This window comes from Trachemys scripta, chromosome 1, assembly GCF_013100865.1.
Source record: "Trachemys scripta elegans isolate TJP31775 chromosome 1, CAS_Tse_1.0, whole genome shotgun sequence".
Taxonomy (NCBI): domain Eukaryota; kingdom Metazoa; phylum Chordata; order Testudines; family Emydidae; genus Trachemys; species Trachemys scripta.
In genome coordinates, this window is record NC_048298.1 from 287,335,778 (window position 1) to 287,358,577 (window position 22,800).

Below are 22,800 nucleotides of genomic sequence, written 5' to 3' on the forward strand. Positions count from 1 at the left end.
TGAAGAACGGCTCTGTTTGGCCTCTTAGGACCCATTCTCCTCTCACTGGTGTAATTGTTGCCATCAGCGTAATTTCTCCTGATGTTCTGCAGTGTGAATGCGATCAGAATCATGCCCAGCACGTTTTGTTTGTGAACTCAGCCAAACACAAAAGCTTCATTTACACCCTATCAATTGATGGATGCACTTGTAAGCAGAGCTGAGTAGGAAATGGTTTTCTCATCCCAGGAACATTTTTGAGCTTTTTGAAAAAATGTTCCTAGTGCCAATCAGGATGAAAAGCCACGCTCAAAAGTTATTGTGAACTGACAATCAAGAGAATAAATCAAATCTGGTCAGGTCAATCGTGATGTTTGGTTTCAACTTTGACTTTTTTATTAAAATTGTTAGTATAATTAGCTTCAATTTCTAAAGGAAAGGTTGGTTCAAATTGAAAACCAAATGGACATTTGTTTGGAAATGTCAAAATGGGATGTTTAGACAATTTCAAAGCAAATTTTCAAAAAAAATGTTGAACCCAGAAATTTGTTGAAAATGACCTATTCCCTCAAACAGTTTTGGTATGTTCCTGGCCTGCCCTACTTATCACAGTTTCCATAATGAAGGGAAAGTGGGGAAGGTGGAGGGGGCTCTAGGAAACAGATTTTCAAGGGCTCTCCCACAGTTGTGGCCAGAGTTTCAAAAGCCCCTAGCTCCTGTGATGATACTTATGGCCAGGTTTTAAAAAAAGTTCAGTGCTCAACCTGCCGGGCTCTTCATCTGCCACCTGAATGGGAGTCGAGTTCTTGAAAATCGGCCCCAGACTGTGGCTGATGAGCTTTTTTTGACCCCATTGCGTCTGATCCAACTTAACTGATGTCCACTTGATTCACTTGGACCATACTGGCTTCATCCTAGCAAATAGCTATTCTACAGCCATCAGACACTTCATGGGTGTGGCCTGTCAAACTAAGGGGAAGCCAGTGTGTGTGGTGCATCTCCCACTGCTGAGCAAGTATTTGCTGCTAAAACCATACAAGTGTTTTCCCACCTCTGATCTATATTCCTGAGCTAAGGGAGCTCTCACCATTGGTACGTATCCCTTTGGTACTTTTCTTTTACAAAGTGGCACGGAGCTGGGCTGCAGTCTTTGCCCCCCACTATACACACTCACCATTGAACTCCTGGCTGTGGGTATCCAAAATGCAACAGAGATAACTGGAATACTTCTAAAAGCAGTTGGCACAGGGTAGGTGCAGGTGTGCTGCTCCCAATGGGTGCTTATGACTAGCTGTGGAAGAAGAATGCTCCCTACGTAGTCTCTCGGAAGCATTTCTGGCTATAAGATTAATCACTTCCAAGCAGAAGGCCATCTCTCACCTGCTGTTCTCCAACATCTGTTTCCTGAGTATAATTTTCAATGGCCTCAAAAGGGGATTATTTAACTGAATATCGCAAATGCCAAAGCTGAGCGGCAACCTCACACACTTACTCCACAAAAAACTATTAAAGTAGCATCACAATTGCTTACTCCAGCTGCCTCTAGGAAAAGAAACTAGACTAGGCCTTGAGAGGGTCTTTCAACTGTTTTGATCATAAGTGTAAGGCACTCACATAGCATGGGGATGAGCACACTGTACATATAGTTAGGTAGTTTTTCATCTATCTGAGTGGAACTTAATTCCTTTGTTACTTTGTGGGCTGACACACACCCAGAAAATGATTTTGTGATGCTTTTTGTTTCCTAATTCCCACCAACAGAGCAAAACAACACTCCCTTTGCAGCTTTTCTTGAGAGTTTAAGTATAGCCACTTTGACAGTGAGTGGCTAGGCACTTATTGTGTGTGTTGTGTTGCTACATTATACATCCTGGTGGGTGATGGTCACCCCAGCGCAGCGGGCCAGCCGCACTAGGTTGATGCACCACGTAAGCCCTATTTTAAGGGTGTAAGTGGTATCTCGGCCTAGTTCTGCTCCTGTGCCTAGGACTGAATTTCATTCTGCTGTGTTTATTCAGCAGGAACGCTGAGAAGGTCTTGGGTGGGACGGGCAGGAGGGGCTCACATATTCTGGTTTGGCCTAGCAGTGCAAGTCTTTTGGGCCCAAAGTGCTTTGTGACCTGTTTTCCATTCTGAATGGTGATGTCATGCCCTAGTCCAGGTGTGGCCAACCTGTGGCTCCAGAGCCACATGCAGCTCTTCAGAAGTTAATATGCGGCTCCTTATATAGGCACCAACTCCAGGGCTGGAGCTACAGGTGCCAACTTTCCCAGGTGAGTGTGTGGGGGTGCTCACTGCTCTGTCCCCACTCCGCCCCTTCCCACCCCCTCCCCCAGAGTCTCCTGCATGCCACAAAACAGCTGATCGGGAAATGCGGGGAGGGAGGGGGAGGCGCTGATTGGCAGGGCTGCCAGTAGGCAGGAGGTACTGGGAGCGGGGGTGGGGAACTGATGGAGGGCTGCTGACGTATTACTATGGCTCTTTGGCAATGTACATTGGTAAATGCTGGCTCCTTCTCCAGCTCAGGTTGGCCACCCCTGCCCTAGCCATTTCTCCTCATAGTGGAATCAAAGAGAAAACCCTTTCAGGCTCCCCCAAAAAGGCCTTGATGCTGTCTATAACATGCAGTCTGACACACTTTTATTACAGTGAGAGTCCAAAGGTCCATTGGATTTCACTCTATGACTAGAAGAGCTGTACTCAAACTGTGGGCCGCGACCCCACTTTAATGGGGTCACCAGGGCTGGCATTAGGTTTGCTGGGACCCAGGGCTGAAGCCCCACTGCCTAGGGTCAAAGCCAAAGCCCAAAGGTTTCAGTTCTGAATGGTGGGTCTCAGGTTACAGGCTGGCTTTGCCTCACCCAGGGCAGCAGGGCTTGGGCGGGCTCAGGCTTCAGTCCCCCCTCCTGGGGTCATGTCATTTTTGTTGTCAGAAGGGGGTCACAGTGCAATGAAGTTTGAGAACCCCTGGCCTAGAAGATTAAATATCTGAAGAATTGCACTCTGAGGAGCTAACACTGTATCCCGGCAGCTTGGACGAGGAGAAATGAATGTGAATTGGGGCTGTGCCGCCGGATGCTCCTTGCTTTAATGTAACTCACCTCCCTTGCTCAATGTTGATGCTGTGGTTCAAACTCTGCCATCATTTCCACTGGCAACACCCACCCTCTTCCAGCTATAGGGTTGCCTCTGTGTAAATGACAACAGTTGATAGCCTCATATTTTCATTACAATTTTGCCCATATGTTAAAAGGATCTGATCCTGAGCTAGTGAAATCAGTGGGAACACTGCTATTGACCTGAGTGGCTGTAGAATCAAGTCATGTAAGTTAGCACCTACATATTTGTATCTCTCTATGATCATTTCTCTTTCATTGCCAAACAACAAATCAGTATGTATTTGTACCTTATACATGTGCAGCATTTCAATTAAAACTTACTACATGTTCTCTGTATTTGTGTGTGAGAGAGCTGACTTGCTGGATAAAGAGAGCTGAATGAAATAGAAAATCAGGACAAATTCACAAGATACAACACGGGCAGAGAGACAATTGGGGAGATCTCTCTGAGAGCTGATAAATGACCCCCCCCAATAGGAGGTCGGATAGTTTTTATAATTCAGCCTATATGTCAGTCTGAATTTTTGTCTAGTTTAAATATAAAGAAATTGGTTCTTACCTCACTGCTATACAAAACTGACCAGAACAGCAATGGCCAGTGAATGGCTCAGCAGTCACATTAAGTTGTGTGTCAAGTATTAAAAGAAATGCAAAAACAATAATACACCCCAGCTAAGCTGCTCTGGAGCACAAATTGAAGACATGTTTGAACTGGTCTATGTCAAAATTAGATGGCACGAAAGTGGATTCGTTTTATTTTGAAACCAAGGGTTTTTTTAAAAACGTATCGTAATAATAGTTTATTCTATATAGCCCTTAATTTCTCTCTACAATGATGTGCCGAGCAAAGCTATCCCCTCTCACAACAGTACAGCTATAAATCAAGGACCAGATCCTTGGCTAGTGTAAATCAGCTACACCATCTACACCAGCTCAGGATCTTGGCCCTCATGTTCCCCCCCCCCCCCCCCCCAAACCTTGTACCAAACCCAAAAGAAACCTGGAGTGATTGTGTTAACTCAAAGCACTGAAGAAAGGCAGAGGCAGATCAACTAAGTGCACTGTAAGTTGTGATTATGGAATGAGAAGCACATGGTTAAGCAATCTTAAATTTTAAGATTACCCAGCGGCAGTGCATTTCCATACACTCATTCTCATGGTGAAAATAGGCTTGTGACTATAATGCTTGCTTCTCTCTGGGATTTGCTATTTGCTGCTGCACTATAATATTTCTCTTTCTGATCCATGAGTACTGCCGTGGCCCAATTGCCATCGGAATACGAACAAGTGTAGGTGATGTGATCTGACTCCAGTTGGTGAAAACATTAAAAATGAGGGAACATGGTCTATAATCACAACTGTAGACAGAGAGAAGGAATGAAACAAGGGAAACAAACGGCTGGAATACTTCTGAAAACAAGAGGAGCCACCATTGCGTTCTTAAAACAAATGCACAGGCATTTCCAGACCAGAGAGCCAAAGAAGAGTATTGGAAAGCCAGCAGGAGAGAGAGGTGGAAAACAGAGGATCAAGTCTAGGGGGTCAGTGGTATTTGACTGCTGCTAGGAATTGCTGTGTTAGAGTGTTGTAAAAATCATCCTGCTTCATGATGGATGAAAGAGCAATGTGTCTGGAGGCAAATACTGGGAGTGTAGTGGCCTTTATGGACGTGTTATTACAAAAGCTATTTGCAATGATTTGTAATATCCAGTAAGACAGCTAATGTATCCAATAATTAGTTTCAACACAGGGAGGACTTGTAAAATTTAAATCAGCACACGCTTGCTTCTCAGTGTAAGAGATTAAAATGAAAAACTGATATTTATATGCTGCACTGATGTCTTTCATTCCCTGGCTTTTTAAGGTAAACTTTCTGGAGGTGGGGAGTTGGAAATTAGGATGTTATGACTTAAAAAGCAGGGATTCCTGTTGCAAACAATCTATCTATGGATATTAGGGTTTAGTCTATGGAAGAAATTGGTCACCTGAGTAATTCTTTATGGCCTGGAGCATTCACTGGATATGAGAAACAAACCAAATGCAAGGTTGCCATGAAACCAAATGATACCGGCCCTTGCAACTGCCATTCCGATGCACAGACTAATGTACAGAGCCTGGGCAAAACAGACTGGGAGGTAAAAGCCAGGAATGTTGGCATAACTGGGTTTAAGCCAACTGATAGCAAGGGGGTAGCAATAGACTGAGACTTGTAACTGGGGTAAACAAACTCTGCTGACCACTCAGAATTACTGGCAACTGGCCCAAAGACCTTGGTCTACAACTAATGTATATAAACCGGAGCAGACAGCAACTACTGCCCTCTTTAAAGAAGAGGTGTGACACTCTCGCTACAAATACCAGCATGTCTTGGGCTGAACGGCCCTGGCCTCAGCTTACAATGGAGTACCATACCTCTGGATTAGGTCTGAGGGTAGTGGGCTGCCTTTGGTCCACTGTCGCTATCTCTTTAGTGGAGTATGCTCATCGGTTTTGGCTCAAAGTTAGCTTGTGCTCCCCTGTTTGTTGTATGAATTGTTGGCTCCTGTCATATGCACACATTGCAAGCTCCTCAGGACAGGGGCCACCTTTTGTCCTATGTTTGTACAACACCTACCACAGGGCCCTAGTCTGTGATTGGGGCTCATAGGTGCTGCTGCAATACTCAATAATCAATCAAGGCTGGACGGGCCCAATGAGCACCCATAGGTTTTAGAACGTAGCTACACTCACCCTCCACATTCTTAGCTATTGGATGCACTGGGAGCAGTCCAAAGGTCACTCTGTAACCCCCTGTTCACCCCCAGAGCTGGGTTCCCCCAAGTCCCAGTGGCACATCGCTCCTCCTCTATGACCAGCTAGCAAGTGGCTCAGCTCCTTCCCTAGGAGAGTTGGCACCACTGCAGCTGGTGGAAGTGTGCCAAATCTCCAGCCGCTTCTGCCTGCTTAGCTATCCTCACCGCTTCCTGGCTGCAATCATTAGTACTGGCTGGAAGACTGTCTAACAGTACTTGTGCTCACCAGATGAGCCCATTCCTATGGTAGCATGTGGCATAGCCGCGGTTTGTGAAGAATGCTCGAATCCCTGAGTATGTGTGATCCTCTAGGATGACGTATATAAACTGTACTTCCTTGACATACACGATCAGGATGGCAATGTTACCTGATGGATAACTGGGAAATAGTTAAGGAAAACCCTCCCCCCAAAAACAAACAAAAACCCCCCCCCCCCACCTCCAATAAAAAAGATTATTTTGGGGGAACCCCCCCCCCCCCCCCGGGAGACACAAAGGATCAGATTCTTGGCTGGTTTTAATCAGCGTAGCACCACTGCAGTTACTGAAATCCGCTTTACACCAGCTGTGGATTTGGCTCACACGTTGAGACATAGTTTATCTGTTAATACAGGAGGAAACTCATAGCCAGAAAAGTCTTCAATTAGATCATTTTGAAATTTGGCCCACTATTTAAAGGAATACATCTTTGCGGGATACAAAACCTGACCTGTCCCATCTGGAAAAAGAAGAAAGAATTTCTGCCCATCAGGATAATATCTTCTTACAGGGTCACGAGCATGACAATTCTGTAGAAATAAAATGATTTGGTGAAGAGAGAAAGCGTGGGTCGAGGGGAGGCGTTCCAGACCGAATACCCATCAGGAATTTTTTGCGATTGTGTATGCAGCACATGCACCCCAACTAAAAATCCGTAACAATGTGACAGAGAGGCTTAGATTCCAAATACGATATTCACGAACAATTTTGCCTCCAATATTTGCTCATCTCCAACTGGGACCAAAGGATTTGGCCCAATAATATAAATCTATAGCTGCTGTATCTCCCATTTTACCCTTGAAGTTTGTTTTGTTTGTTTTTAATTAAAAGTCTGCTAACTTTCACAGGAGACGACACCCTCCATATTTATATTTTACACGTCTTCTATACAAAGCTCGGCTCTTTAATTTATATTGGTAGCCTTTCCCCGATAATATTTTGCCAAGAGGCTTTCTTTCCATCAGACACACAAGTTAATTTACCCTGCAATGTACTGACAGATGATTGCAGAGAAAATATAAACACGTCTTTACTTAGGGGTTGGCTCCAAGCACTGCATGAGGTTGAGCTCCATGCTTCCTTGTAAGAATGAACAGCAGAGCCATTTGCTTCTCCTAGGAGAATGCTGAACAGTTTGCTTTGTGTGTGTGTGGGGGGGGGGGGGGCAAAGGGGGGAAAGCGGGAGCAACTTTACAGTCTAGCATTTTAGCATTATTAAAGCAACAGCTAATTCAGAAATGCAGAAAGAGGCCTTCCCTGCCATCTCTCTCTCCAGGAGATTAGAGGTCCACCTCAGTAGCTTCCAGGCTTATGCATTTCTCCTGTGTGAAGTGACTGATTCTGGCCATAACAAGAGCCCTAATTTATAACCCAAGGATGTACATTTTGGCTCTGCAAACTAGCTAAAAATGATCTCCTGGTTGTGAGGGGGTGGGCAGGGAGAAATAAATGTTCCTCTCGCTTCCATTTTTCAAAGACTTTTTATGAAGCGCAAAAGTAGACGGTTCGAGATAGGAGGCTTTGTCACGCACATAGCTCACAGGGGAAAGTAGTGTAATGGATTTCTAGATCTACAGTAAAAAAAAATCCCACCGCTTGTGATGTAAATCAAGGTAATTTTCATGTAAATGTATGGGCACTGTAACATTTTCTGCTTTGGAAAACAGGAGAGATTTCAACATAACAGCCCAGCCCTTGTTCAAAATGCAGGTTTGGTGCTGAACGCCTTCTATTCCCATTGTCTTCCATGGGAGCTGCAGGTGATTGGCACCACCCAGGAGAGCCTCAGGCCCATGGAGTAGTAACTTACTCTTTGGGTACTGCCATTCTTCTTCGTGTATGCGCAATGGGCTTCAGGTGGCACGTGACCAAGATTCATCACCGAATTTGGTCCACTGGTAGGATCATTAGCTTCCCCAGCTCTGGCTGGGTACTGACAGGGAGTGTGACGTACTGGAGACAATAGGATTGAAACTCCTCATAGAATAAGGGGCTACTCAAGAGCAGCAAGGCCCTAGATTATTGGCTGTAGTTCAGGGACATGGATCTGAAGAACCCCTTTCAGGGAGTGAATGAAGGAGCAGAGGTGTGGAATCAGGAGGGTAAAGCCAACATATCATATTGCTGCCCTCCTGTATATAACCTGGTTTCCAGTCCAGTGTAAATCATTGGCCTTTGCTAATACCTATGTCTATACAGTATACATCTGTTATAAAAGCAGTTGAACACTTCCAGCACATCACATCCCACTCCAGAGGCACATCCTGGTGTAAACGAACTGGCTCCCTGCATAACTTTCAGCTGTGCCTGCTTCAGAAGCACCACACTCAATTCAGCTTCAAATTCACCTCTGTCCAGACAGGTATGCTGTTATCTCGCTGTTTATATTACTGACACCAGCAATGTGAAACGGCAGGGAAACAGTCTACAAGAAACCAGAGAGATGCTGAAGGATGGACCCTGCATATTTCTGGCTCCCGCCTCTGCTGTTTGGCCGTGGTGGTTTTGCGTTAGGTCTATGTCACGTATTTGGTCCCAGCCAGATGAAGAGCTCTGTTACCTGTCTCTCTCTTGGTAAAATGGATGGGCCTCTTACCATGGATGGACAAAATAAAAGGTCCTTTGTAACTCTGAAAAATTAGCTACTTTGCATGGAAAATTGTTCCCTCCCTCCTCCCCCACCTATTTCGAGAATGCAGAAGGGAGTATGAGAGCACTGGTCTGAACCAAGCATACTGCTTAAGAGCAGCTACTGTGCCTGCTTTGATTCACCTCCCACCCATCCCTGCCAGTGCTTCTCAGTACTAATATGCAACATCCATACTATTCCCTGACTGGATCGCTAGTGAGAGACACCACTACTGGAGTCACATTGTGAATAGCCTCCTGGGTAGAACTGGAGACAAGAATCAGACATTAGTTCCATGCTCACTGATGAGCGATGCTAGGATTTGAAGTTGGCTCTCTAAAGCTTTCGAGCTGGACAGAGCTCTTCTTCAGGTCTAGGTGAAGAAGAGCTCTGCATAGGTAGTTTGAAAGCTTGTCTCTCTCACCAACAGAAATTGGCCAATAGAAGATATTACCTCACCCACCTTGTCTCCGGGGCAAGTTACATAATTTTGCTGTGACTCTGTAAAATGGGGATAATAATAATTCCTTTCTCTCAATTGTTGTCTGTCTCTTTTGACTGTAAGAAGAAGAACAGGAGTACTTGTGGCACCTTAGAGAGGTCTTTCGGAGCAGGGACTATCTCTTAATGGGGTTGTACAGTATCTAGCACAATGGAGGCCTGATTTCTGTTGGGACCGCTCAGGGCTAGTACAGCACAAATAAATTAATAATAATAAACCATGTCTCTGGGCAGTTCACAGAATAGACGGCATCCTCCTGAATCTCTCTTTTGGGGTTGTCCTTTCCGCAGGTAGGAGGGCTCTGTATGCTAGTTATAGGATTCACAGGTACTTGCAGTGTACTCACCTTACGGCCCAGCTCTGGGACAAGCCCCTGAATAGACACGTAAAGTGGAGTACACAGTGGTGAGAGGGCTGGACAGTTGTGCCAACTCCCAGAGAGCGGTGTTCTCTTTAAAGCAGAAGCTCAGCATATTCTTCTCACCGTTCGAGTGAAGGGTTTCGTGTCACCATCCCACTTTTCTAAGTCCCATTGAGATTTTCTGTCACAGGTGTCGCTGCCCTTATAACAGCGCTTTCAAGAGATGTTGCTGAATAGACAAAATCTCATGAGCATTCAGACAACTTACCTATGTGGAGTGATAGGTACTAGCATCAAAAGACAATACAGCCATCAGGTTATCATCACACACCTTTAAGTGCTCTGCTCTGAACTTTGTACCCAGGTCTTCAAAAGTTTGAGGCAGCACTGGACCAACAACTGGGACCTCTTCTTGGGGTTGCGAGAATTTAAATGAAATTTTGGTCACTGAAACAATTTTAAAATGAAAGTGTTCAGGGAATTCAGTACAGCTCTGCCTCCCAAAGCTCAGAGTTAGCCCTAATCTCATCGATATCGTGGAGCTTCTATTTAAGGGTAAACCAACTGGAAGGAAACTTTAGTCTAGACATCATGAAAAACCTGACAATGAGCTCTATAGGTCTGTCTACACTGCGTCTGGGAGTGAGCCTCCCAGACCAGGTCCACCGACTTGTGTTAGTGGAGCTCATGCTAGTGCACTAAAAATAGCCGTGTAGACGTTGCACCTCAGGCTTCCAAGCATGGGGGGAGGGCGGGCACTGAGAGACTGAGTGCCAGCCTGAGCTGCAGTGTCTGTACAGCAATGTTTAGCATGCCAGGGTGAGCCCTGCTAATACAAGTCTGTCTATGAACGCACTCCCAGGTGCAGTGTAGACATACCCCATGAGCCTGTGGGAGAGTTTCCCAACGGGAGTGAGGAAAACCCCATTGCTTAGGGTAGTTAAACTAAATGGCCAATATGCTATCAAATGTTCTGTAGGGAACAATCCTGCACTGACCAGAAGATGGATCACATGTGACTTAATAGGTCTCTTCCATCCCTGTCTGATATGATTCTAAATCAAACACAATGACTAAAACAGTACCATGGTAACCGTACTTACAGGCACCAAACTTGATATACCGCTCATACAGTTCCCTGTATTTATCAAAACCTCTCTCTTGCAACCTAAGGACAACAAACAATATATTTTAAAATCACACGCTTGTTTTTGGCTAATGACAACCTAAACAATTTCAGAAAAACATGTGACATTAGGTCATGATGTCCTACCTGCACATTTACATATATAAATAATTACTCCACCTGAACACCCCAAGTCATGCCAACATTGTTGTCTGCCCAGCAGGGCTTTCTCTGAGAGGCAACACTGAGGTGGGGTCCAGCAGGACTATGGGACCCCTCTACTCCCTCCAGGAGCCACTGTCTCTGGGTCCAAAGGAAAAGGTTTTATTGCTTGTCTATGTATATGACCACATACGAAACTGAGGAGAACATGGAATTCTACATGCAATGCTCCATCAGTTACGCTTTAGTGTATTCATCAAGAAACGTAGTGGAGAGGGATTACTGATTCCTGCAAACGGTTCTGGATAATGAGAGAGGGTAAAGGAGTCACCTGAGGTTTTTCTCCCACATGGTAGGAGAACCTGACCATGCCCAGTTATTTACACTGGATGGCTCCAGCATAGACCCCAGTGCCTTACTTCTTGCAAGGAGGCCCTGCCTTTTAATGGGGGATCAGAAGGAAAGTTAAACAGCCCAATGCACTCAATAGTACCCCCTTTCTAGCGCCTCTCACAGGGTTGGAAGGGAAGAGGGGGAGAAGTCCACAATGCAGCCAACAATACAGCACCTGCAGAGTGGGTTTTGAGAAATCTCTCTGGCTGGGCTGCTGAGTCGGGCTTACTCTGTCTGGCTTACCCTGATTGTTCGCTGCACCCTGTAGGGTCGGGGTGAAGATCTCCTAGATGGGGGTTCTCTTTGTGGCTTCAGGAGTCCCCACAGCAGTCTCCTGCTTAGGGCACTCCTGTTCCTCCCCATCCTGAGCTGACTGCAGTTTCCTCCTTTTTAAATGCCTTCTCCCCTACCATACATGATTGACAAGGCTGGGCTAGCCCTGTCGCTAGGGTCTCTCTGGCACCTTCCTCATCAGCATGGGGTCTATGCACCCCCTCACAGAGACACTTACTGTTGCTCAAGTTTCTTTCTGGTTTCACTCTCTAGCACTGTTTGCGAAAGGTGAGGATGAGGAGCAATGTCAATCTCTTCATCAAATGAGGTGCTTTCCATCAGCTCCTTGATCACACACTCAAACACTTCCTTGTACGTCCTGCAGCACAAAAGCTACAAAATACACCAGACGTGGGAACACAGTGGGACCAGCCTACAGGGAACTGGCAGAAAGTGTAACCTTTTCCACACTTGACTTCACATTCTTCCCAACAGGCAAGCAGTCTGAGATTAGGCAAGATCATCTCATGAGTGATGCAGGATTTTCCCACTTCATATGGGAAAATGCCATATGAATTTTATTAATGCCAGTAAACCAGGTTCTCTGCTTAGCACCATTGTATCAGCTGAGGATCTGGCCTGTTGACTCACCACTGCTCCATTTTCAAGAACCCCACGCTTCTGTATCGCAAGCTACAGCTCTTCCTCAAGCCAGACGGTCTCCCTCCAACTTTGCTTCTCTGACCATCCACTCCTTCAGGGATCTCTTCCCATTCCCCCCTCAACACCCATGCCCCAAAGGTGCTCCTCTTTTCTCCCCCTTGCCTTCTTAATCCAATTTCCTATCCACTCCAAACTGCTTGTCATCCAGCTCCTCACAACCCCCTCCATACTGCCCCCTTAGCCCTGCTTCTGCCTTCCTCTCCAACTCTGATGTCTGGTCGTTGCCCTGCTTCCCACATAACAATTATCACTACAGCACATAGCAGGAGCTTTCTTCATTTGTCTCCCTCCCCTTTCCATAACGTATCATCCTACATTTATGGATACTCAGGCTCAGATTAAAAAGGTGACTTGCTTATGGTCACACCTCAAGTCCATAGTAGAACTATGAACAAATCACAAGAGTCCTGAATCTCAGACCTTGCACCCTGGTCACTGGACCAAACTGCTCCCATTTTTTGTTGTGGATTTTCCCTCCATTGGTATAATTCACAATGATTTTTGGGTGAACCTGTCTTGTGTCCAACTGCTGATGGCAGCAGGAATTCTTGGGGATGTTGGGATGCCAAATTTTCTTCCTTCCATGGTACTACTTGACCAAAGTATAATCCTGAATATGTTACAAAAGACCTAGCAGTTCCCTCACCTCCACAGTCCTGGCCTAATCACGTATGTTTGGAACTAGTCATCAGGAACTGCGAGGGCCTGGTAATGTATTGGCTTTGCTGCTGGAAGATTACCAGGAAAAGATAGCTTAATTGTTTAAGTAGCACAGCTACTCACAGTTTCCAGTGGTTCTGTGTCCAGGTCTTCTACTGTTGGGATGGGCTTTGCAACAGCCTTACAAAACTCACAGTTTTCAGGTACTTCAGCTAAGTGATTTTCCTCAGCGGACAAAGGAAAATGGTGAAGAGCATTAGCTTTTTTAAAAAAAATTAATTGTACTTAAAGCTTAGCTGCTCACATAAGAAAATCACATTTTTCTAAGAAGAGTCAAGTTTGCACCTCTCCATAACTACCACTATCAATAAGGTGATGTCATGAGGCTATGCAGGAAGTTCTAGGTTATGTGTGACAATCTGTATTCCCAAGTGAATTGCTGATCTTTACTCTTTCATCAAAGCTGGATGAAAAGTGTTAATTGTGTTTCATGGGAAATTTTGAAAAAAAAAATTGTTTGTTTGTTTTTTCAAAAAAGTTTCTTTTTTTTTTTAGGTTTTGATGAAAAAAAATGAAAAACAGATTTAAAAGAAAAAGAAAATTCCTGACGTTTTTAAGGCAATTTCTACAAAGAACAGATTCATAGATTCCAAGACCAGAAGTGACCAGTGTGATCCTCTAGTCTGATCTCCTGGATGACACAGGCCAGAAAACTTCCCCAACACAATTCCTAGAGCAGATTTTTTTAGAAAAACATCCAGTCTTGGTTTAAAAATTGTCAGTGATGGAGAATCCACCACAACACTAGGTAAATTGTTCTAATGGTTCCTCACCTTCATTGTTAAAAATTTACACCCTATTTCCAGTCTGAATTTGTCTAGCTTCATCTTATAGCCATTGGATCACATTATACCTTTCTCTGCTAAATTGAAGAGCCCATTATTAAATATGTGTTCCCAAAATATTTTATAGATACTTATAAACTATGATCAAGTCCTTTAAGCTTTTATTTGTTAAGCTAAATAGATTGAGCTAATTGAATCTGTCACTATCAGACTTGTTTTCTAATCCGTTTATCATTCTCCTGTCTCTGCTCTGACCCTCTTCAAATTATCAACATCCTTCTTGAATTGTGGACACCATAACTGGACATGGTATTCCAGCAGTGGACACATCTGTGCCAAATATAGAGGTAAATTAACCTCTCTATTCCTACTTGAGATTCCTCTGCTTATACATCCAAGGAGTGCATTAGCCTTTTTAGTTACAGCATCTCACTAGGACCTCATGCTCAGCTGATTATCCACAGCGATGCCCAAATCTTTTTCGGAGTCACTGCTTCCCAAGATCATGTCTCCCATCCTGTAAGTATGGTCTACATTCTTTGTTCCTAGAAAGAACAGTCTAATTTCTTGAAAGAACTGACAAGTCAGACTGTACAGGGTTCTGGAAGAGTTATCATCATCTATCATACAAGTCTTGACATTTAGATGAATATGTTAATGAAGTATTATTATTATTAGAGTATTGCCATTATGGTCTATAATGCTAATGTGTCTGCTCTGCAGGCAAACAAAATCCATGTAATAAAATCTTTTCAAAATATTTGTTGAAATAAGTTACTGCCATAAACAGGAGACAGCTTTCAAAAATGATTTTCATATATACACACACATCATAGATGGACTGCGTATTTCTTTGTTTAGCTTTAAGCTAACAGCTCTTTTTAACAGCCAAGTCAGAACTATAAGATCCTGAATGTAAGGGGTGAAGAGAGAGTTGATATATCACAAATTGGAAGGAATCACTATCATTACAGCAGAGGAGCCCAACTTTGCCCAACGGTGGGTTGTAACGGGAAGCTGACAGAAGAGTGAAGGCCACATCTACAGTAAACTGCATAGCACAGAGGCTACTGTTTAAGATGGAGCATTGCATACTGAGACCAGAACCTCCATATTAACGATGAGGCTTCCTTGCACTGTGTGGGCCTGCTCGGGTTCCCTCCTCGGCCACCTCTGAACTAGAGCAATGTAAACATCAAAGGAGGAGGGATAGCTCAGTGGCTTGAGGATTGGGCTGCTAAACCCAGGGTTATGAGCTCAATCCTTGAGGCGGCTACTTAGGGATCTGGGGCAAAATCAGTACTTGGTCCTGCTAGTGAAGGCAGGGGCTGGACTCAGTGACCTTTTGGGGTCCCTTCCAGTTCTATGAGATAGGTATATCTCCATATATTATTATTACAACCCTCCCCCCCCCAGCCCCAACTGAAATGCTGGTGGAAGTAGAAACAGAGAGATAACCAACTAGCCCTCTTTTTGTCTATTTTAAACTGGGTGATGGCTAAGCATATAACACTGCAAAGGAGGAAAATAAGATTGAGTTTGAGAGGCTGAAATACTAGAGGGTCTGACATTGGTCACCTTTTAAACTTGGCTTCACTTTGAGAAGCTGCAAAACCAGCAGAAGGATAAGGAAGACAATTCGACACATCACACACCCACATGTTTTTCATTAGGTCGCCATGGCTCGAGAGCCATCTGCTGTTTGAGTCAGTAACATCTACTCTTTCCTTTTCTTGTCAAACTACTCCCGTTGTTTTGATGGTCAAATGTCTCTTAAAGGGAATAGCATTCGCCTCTTCAGCAATTTTTGGTCTACTGTCAAGAAAGCAAAGCTAACTTCCTTTCCCCTGGACACTACTCTCAGTTTCAGGAGTGTCAAAACATCCCAAGAGAGCCCTTTTCTGGAAGCTAGATGTCTTTTCTGAAAGGCATCTCACCACAGACCTGACAAATCTTACACTACCTGACTGGAAATATAACCACATGGTATTAGTAGGGTCAGGGAAAACAAGCCCTGCCTAAAATCCTCTCTATTACTGAAGAGTCCTTAGGTTAGACCCACTTTTGGTGTAACTCTATGGACATCAATGGAGTTATACCAGTGATGAATTTGGCCCTCTGTTTCTGTGTGTCAGGCGCAAGGAACTTTCCACGAGCTTCCCTCCGATTTTCATTGAGGAGCTGCCTTCCTTTGTCTCTCTTTGTTCTGAGAGAATTTAGTACTTGTCAGAGGTGGTGAAGTGATGCCCCACAGGACACCATTTATCCACAAACAACACTGCAACCTTTCCCCCAAAGCCTACCCACAAAAGAAAGCAAAAATAAGCATGCCTCAACCTTAACCAGAAGGGACAGAACCTCTGTGTGGGAGGGGATCGTTCAGTTTTAATGCTAATTCAGTTGTCAGCTCCCCTCTGAGCTGAGACTGATGAAAAAGTTGCCCGAGTGAGAGAGGCTTTTTTGACGTGAACATGTATCCAGCACAGACTGGACTGAGATCCACCCACCCACTTCACACAGGCCACCAAACAGCATCGGGGAAAATGTTGTCACAGCCCCATCCTCAGCTGATGTAAATTGGCAGAGCTCTACCAAGTGAAAAAAACTCGCCAATTTACACCAGTTTACACCAGTTGGCTGTGAGTCTCTACCAGCACAGGTTGGGTGTGGAATAGTGACCTACAGGCGAAAGGCTCCATTGTCCAGTACCACTCTCTTGAGCCATGCAGCTTCCTCTTTATCAATGACTGGTGTATTCATTTTAATTTCTCCATGGGCCTCACCTCATCTAGGAACAGGGTAGTTATTTTCAGGTCATCACAAATCGCCTCTTCTGAATCGGACCCTGGGGCTTTTTGTATGAACAAGACAAAGACGTGAATTAGCCTTCGCTCACTGTGTAGAAATATTTTGACATTTGCATCAATTGTCAATTCACCTACAGAGGTGCTGGAATCAAAAATTTCAAACCTGACTGCCTACGGTTAGGCTCCCACATCTATCCTTAGGCAGCTCAACATAAGCGGACTAACTTTCAATGGTGCTGAGGAGCTTCTGTTGATTTCTATAGAGTCTGTGGGTGCTTGGCGCTTCAGCCCATTTAAATCCATATGTAGCCACCCAAATGTAAGTGCTTAGGTTTTCAGCTGTGGTACCCAATTCCAGGCACGTTAACAGGGCCTGATTTTCAAAAAGCGGAGAACACCCTCCCTTTGAAAAATCATCCCTCCCACACCTTAACAAAGTCACTTGTCACATGGATTTAGAAGCCTAATTTTAGGAACCCAGGTGTGGCATTTTGACCTTGGCGAGTAACATATAAGGAAACTTTGCAAAGAGGGTGTAATAATTTATATACACTTCTGAATTTCGGTGTATAGTATAGAAGAGGGATTATAAAAGTGTTTCATAGTAATAAACTGTATACTAGACTGCAAGAATTGATGAAAATGAGTTATTAGAGTATAATACAAATGTCTTATTATGGCAGGCTATAAACTTCTACATATTATAATTTTTAAGAGCATGATGATGCACAGAAAAATAAGATCTATAAAATCTGTGTCAAGAACAAAAATAAGTTAGAAGCAACTTTACTCAGATTATTAAATAGCTACGATAACATCCAAATGTCACTCATTAGTGCCCCTCTGCCAGGTTTTTATAAACTGGAGAGAGGGTGGATACTTTATATGCATTCTCAGCTAATTTCAAGACAGATAATTTCCCACATTAAGGCAGAGTAGTTCAAGTGTGGCCCAGGAAACCCTACACTACTGCCTATCACCACCTTCATCTTTAATACAACATCCCGGATCAAGGAAATATGGCTTCTCAGATCCAGATGGAGAGTTCCATTGCAGTGAATCCATAGGTAGAGACAGCGGACACGATGATATGGACACATCCCACCCACAGACACAAAGGAAGCTGGGACTAGAACTCGTTTTCCTTTAACTCCTCCCAAAAGGCCTCTACCAAAGGAAAACTCTGGGAACTGCTATGGGCAACATGTCACCTAGCTTCACTCTAGGCCAGCCACTATAGAATAGCATTACTTACTCACAGTACACTACTTCATACTGGGCCCTGCAATCTGTTGGGACCACATCTTGAAGATGAGGAGGGCAACAGTGTGGTGTTTTTATACTATGGTAATTAATGGGAGCCCCTGAGCAGACTTTGGTTCCTCTGAATAAAGTTTCAAACTCCTGTATGTTCTGCATGCTCCCTGTAGCTTCAGCAAGTGATGCATTAAAAAGACAGTATCCAAACAAACCTAGGGGATCAGAGGAAATCCATAAAAGCCAAATCCCCCTCTCAGAAACAGTGGCCTCCCTAAATACCTATATCAGAGGAAAAATAACTCTGAAACACACCTACTGGTAATCCAGGAGCATACACGTTACGCTACATGCAGACATTGAATATGTACATCCTTTGTGATTGGATGCATGGCCTGGCAGTGCCCGTATTTCTGAACGAGCACATTTTATGGAAATCAAGTTGTATGCCCTCAACCTTGCTTATATCATCCTGTTTACCATCATTGCAAAGTAGCATTCAGATAGAACCGGCTCCTGATCAGCTTTTTATTTATGTTCTTTCCGCCTCCTATGCCATCATTCATGTAACCATGAATAATGGCGTAGGAGGCGGAAAGAACAAAAATAAAATTGGCTTCACTAGGTTATCTGAACCTGTATTACACATAGCAGCTTTTCCCCTAGTAAATGAAAACAAACATGCACACAGAGGCTCTAACCATCCAACATGCAAGGACCTCTTTTGGGACAAAGCCTCAACTTCTTCATTGGAGGAACCTGTACTTATTTACCTGTGTTCTTTTTGTAGAATTGGTTTGAAACCATATGTCTTGGCTGCATAGCCAATCTGAATAGTACAAACTAGCATTCCTACTTCAGACCTCCTTTTCTTCATGGTATAAAAAATGAGCATCAGGGATCTGGCTATTACAAGATAATCACACCCCTGGGGAAATTACTGGGCCCACGTATCTATGTTCCACGGATCATGATAATCTCATTGGGGTCGGTTAGCCATCAGGAAAGCTTGTTAAAGCAGCATGGCTTGTCAGGTCCTTGTCATTCAGAATGCTTACCAGGCTGTCCTAGTTTATAAGGCTCTCTGGGTCCCATGAACTTCCTCAGTTGGCATTTTGCACCAACGTTTATAAAACAGACACAATGTTTATCTCCTAAAATCTATCATTTTTCATCTTAAAAAAATGTAATAATTTAACTAATGCGGGACCCAATTCTGTTCTTATTTGCACCAGTGCCATTCTGAACTGACTTCACTGGAGTTACTGCTGATTAACATGGATGCAGGAGGAGAATCAGGCACTCTAAGACTGATTGATCCCATAAGGAAGGGATCTCTGCAGGGGATAATGCGTATACAGAGAAAAAACAGGTGGTGACTTGTGAAAAACAGAATGGATCTTCCCTTCCTGCACCTATTATTATTTTATTATTAGTAGTAATTATTTCTATTATGGAAGAGCCCAAAGGCTCCAATCAAGATCAGGTCTCCCGTGTGCTAGGTGCTATATAATCGCAGAGGAAGAGAGGGGTCTCTCCTGAAGACCTTATATGCAAATAGACAAGACAGAGAAAACCAATTTACAAAGTTCAAACAATGTGTCTGGGATGATGTCCTGTGCTGCTGGGTCCATGCCTTGTTAGTTACAAACCTTCCCCCTCCCTCTCTCCAGGTGCCACAGCCATTCTGCTGCCCCAATGTGTTGTCCTTCTATACAACTCAGATATGGTGTGAAAGAGAAGGAGGAAAGGGATGACAAAGATTAAAGCAATATAACCCTCCCCCCCACAAAAGTCAAACAACCCCCCTACAAACCTTGATTATTGGCTCTTTAGGGCAGGGGCCAGTTTTTTCGTTCTGTGTTTGTACAGAGCCTAGCACAATGGGGCCCTGGTCTATGACAAAGGCTCCTAAGCATCACTGTCAAATTAATAATCCATAATACTGATGAATCTTGGGGGGTTCCTTCCCAGCCCACCAGAGCCAAACTGACATACCAGGGTCTGGTTACTCCTCATACTCCAGCACCATATAGTATGGATAGGGCCCTACCAAATTAATGGTCCATTTTGGTCAATTTCATGGCCATACAAGTTTAAAAGTTGTAAATTTCATGATTTCAGCTATTTAAATCTGAAAGTTCATGGTGTTGTAATTGTAGGGGTCCTGACCCAAAAAGAAGTTGTGGGGTGGTCGCGAGGTTATTGCAGGGAGGTTTGCGGTATGCTACCCTTACTTCTGAGTTGCTGCTGGCAGGACGCTGCCTTCAGAGCTGGGTGCCTGGCCAATAGTCACTGCTCTCCAGTTGCCCAACTCTGAAGGCAGCGCAGAAGTAAGGGTGGCAATACTGTGACCCTCTTAAAATAACCTTGTCACCCCTCTGCAACTCACTTTTGGGTCAGGACCCCCAACTTGAGAAAGGTTGGTCTTCCCCCTGAAATCTGTATAGAATCATAGAAGATTAGGGTTGGAAGAGATCACAGGAGGTCATAGTCAAACCCCCTGCTCAAAGCAGGACCAACTCCAGCTAAATCATCCTAGCCAGGGCTTTGTCAAGCCGGGCCTTAAAAAACCTCTACGGATGGAGATTCCACCACCTCCCTAGGCAACCCATTCCAGTGCTTCACCACCCTCCTAGTGAAATAGTTTTTCCTAATATCCAACCTAGACCTCCCACATTGCAATTTGAGACCATTGCTCCTTGTTCTGTCATCTGCCACCACTCAGAACAGCCTATCTCCATCCTCTTTGAATCCCCCTTCAGGTAGTTGAAGGCTGCTATCAAATCCCCCCTCACTTGTCTCTTCTGCAGACTAAATAAGCCCAGTTCCCTCAGCCTCTCCTCATAAGTCACGTGCCCCAGCCCTCTAATCATTTTTGTTGCCTTCCTCTGGACTCTCTCCAATTTGTCCACATTCTTTCTGTAGTGGATGGCCCAAAACTGGATGCAATACTCCAGATGTGGCCTCACCAGTGTCAAATAGAAGGGAATAATCACTTCCCTTGGTCTGCTGGCAATGCTCCTACTAATGCAATCTAATATGGACTCTGGACTTGTCCTTGTTGAACCTCATCAGATTTCTTTTAGCCCAATCCTCCAATTTGTCTAGGTCACTCTGGACCCTATCCCTACCCTCCAGCATATCTATCTCTCCCCCCAGTTTAGTGTCATCCGCGAACTTGCTGACGGTGCAATCCATCCCATCATCCAGATCATTAATGAAGATGTTGAACAAAACCGGCCCCAGAACTGACCCCTAGGGCACTCCGCTTAATACCGGCTGCCAACTAGACATCAAGTATCAGGGGGTAGCCGTGTTAGTCTGAATCTGTAAAAAGCAACAGAGGATCCTGTGGCATCTTTAAGACTAACAGAAGAATTGGAGCATAAGCTTTCGTGGGTGAATGCCCACTTCATCAGACACAAGCCTTTGTTAGCTCAAAGGTGCCACAGGACCCTCTGTTGCTTTTAACTAGACATCAAGCCATTGATCACTACCCGTTGAACCCGACAATCTAGCCAGCTTTCTATCCACCTTATAGTCCATTCATCCAATCCATATTTCCTTAACTTGCTGGCAAGAATACTGTGGGAGACCATATCAAAAGCTTTGCTAAAGTCAAGATATATCATGTCCACCACTTTCCCCATATCCATAGAGCCAGTTATCTCGACATAGACGGCAATCAGGTAGTAGATAATGTTTTCACCCCTCAACTCATATAGCAAGCACACAAAAGACCAGATTGCACAGGGGGAGACCAGATTTTTATGGTCTGTGATGCATTTTTCATGGCCGTGAATTTGGTAGGACTCTAGGTATGGAGTAACAGCGTCTCCCTGCTGACCGAGAGTGCTGTGATGCTAACACAAGTCCCGTGCCCTGCCCTGGTTCCTTGGCTTTTACTGAGACACAGCACAGGGTTTCTATCTCCTTTAGGCTAGAAAGAAGCTTCCACCCAGAAGTCCCCTAACCTCTCAACACCAGTACTGGACACGAGCCCTGTTGTTTCCCCCATTCCTCACCCACCTGGCAAGCAGAGCAGTTTTGGGCAAGTGAGGGAGGGAAAAAATCACACACTAAATTTTTACCTTACAATGCAAGAGCCCAGTTAGCTGCCTATGGGCTGTCACCAATGCACCATCAGAGCCTTTGTTGAACCAGCCCTACCAGTGTTAACCGTCTGGGGGAATTTTATTATTAATTATTCAACACTTTTGTTCTGATAGCACCTTAGGGTCACAACGAGGTCAGGCCCCTTTGCGATAGGGGTTGTATAAACTCATGATAATGATAATCCTTGCCCCGGGGAGCTAATGGTATAAAAGATAGTAACAGGCGTAAGGAACGAAAGCGCAGTGAAACCCTGCAAAGATCTGATTCCAAGCCCACTGAACTCAATGGGCGGGGGGGAGGGTTTCCACTGATTTTAATGGTCTTTGGTTCAGTCTCCCAGCTGAACTTAAGGTTGCAGAGGGGTGAGCTGGAGTGGGGAAGGGCCAGGAGAAGTGCGTGGTGCCATTTAAAGAAACTGGGGAAGTCCAGGGCCAGAAAACTCTATGACAAGAGGCAGTACAATTGGTACCTAGTGTTTTCCACAATTTAGATTTCTAGCAAACTGGTGGTTGCTGCTTTAATTATCTCAGCAAACACCTCACACCGGTGAGCACCTTATTGTAATATGGGTACACTGAATAATACATATTTACTGTGAAGAAAGGAAGGTGTTATTGTGTGGGAAGAATTTGGCAGCTCTGAATACTGAGCAGCAGTTTCTGCAAAGCAGTAGGATTCATACCGGTAATCAAGCCCATTAGCATTAAAAGGAACTGTCTAAATGTCAAGCCAGGTCCGATAAATAAGCCACTAACTCATTTAGAGATGGTTCAGAATGGCAAATTAAAAGTTTTG

The 22,800-nt window shown here is 44.4% G+C and overlaps 1 protein-coding gene across 3 annotated transcripts in view; it reads right to left on the reverse strand.

Moving 5' to 3' along the window:
• ERICH6B (glutamate rich 6B) overlaps positions 1-22,800 on the reverse strand; it is a 66,651-nt gene that overhangs the window by 3,507 nt on the left and 40,344 nt on the right. For all 3 annotated transcript variants that reach the window (XM_034758462.1, XM_034758461.1, XM_034758460.1), the window contains 7 exons: positions 16,606-16,673; positions 13,101-13,202; positions 11,833-11,987; positions 10,744-10,808; positions 9,972-10,087; positions 6,590-6,678; positions 6,117-6,269 (listed from right to left, as the gene is read on the reverse strand). In XM_034758462.1, coding sequence (XP_034614353.1) covers positions 6,117-6,269; positions 6,590-6,678; positions 9,972-10,087; positions 10,744-10,808; positions 11,833-11,987; positions 13,101-13,202; positions 16,606-16,673 — 748 coding nt within the window. The remainder of the gene's footprint in view (positions 1-6,116; positions 6,270-6,589; positions 6,679-9,971; positions 10,088-10,743; positions 10,809-11,832; positions 11,988-13,100; positions 13,203-16,605; positions 16,674-22,800) is intronic.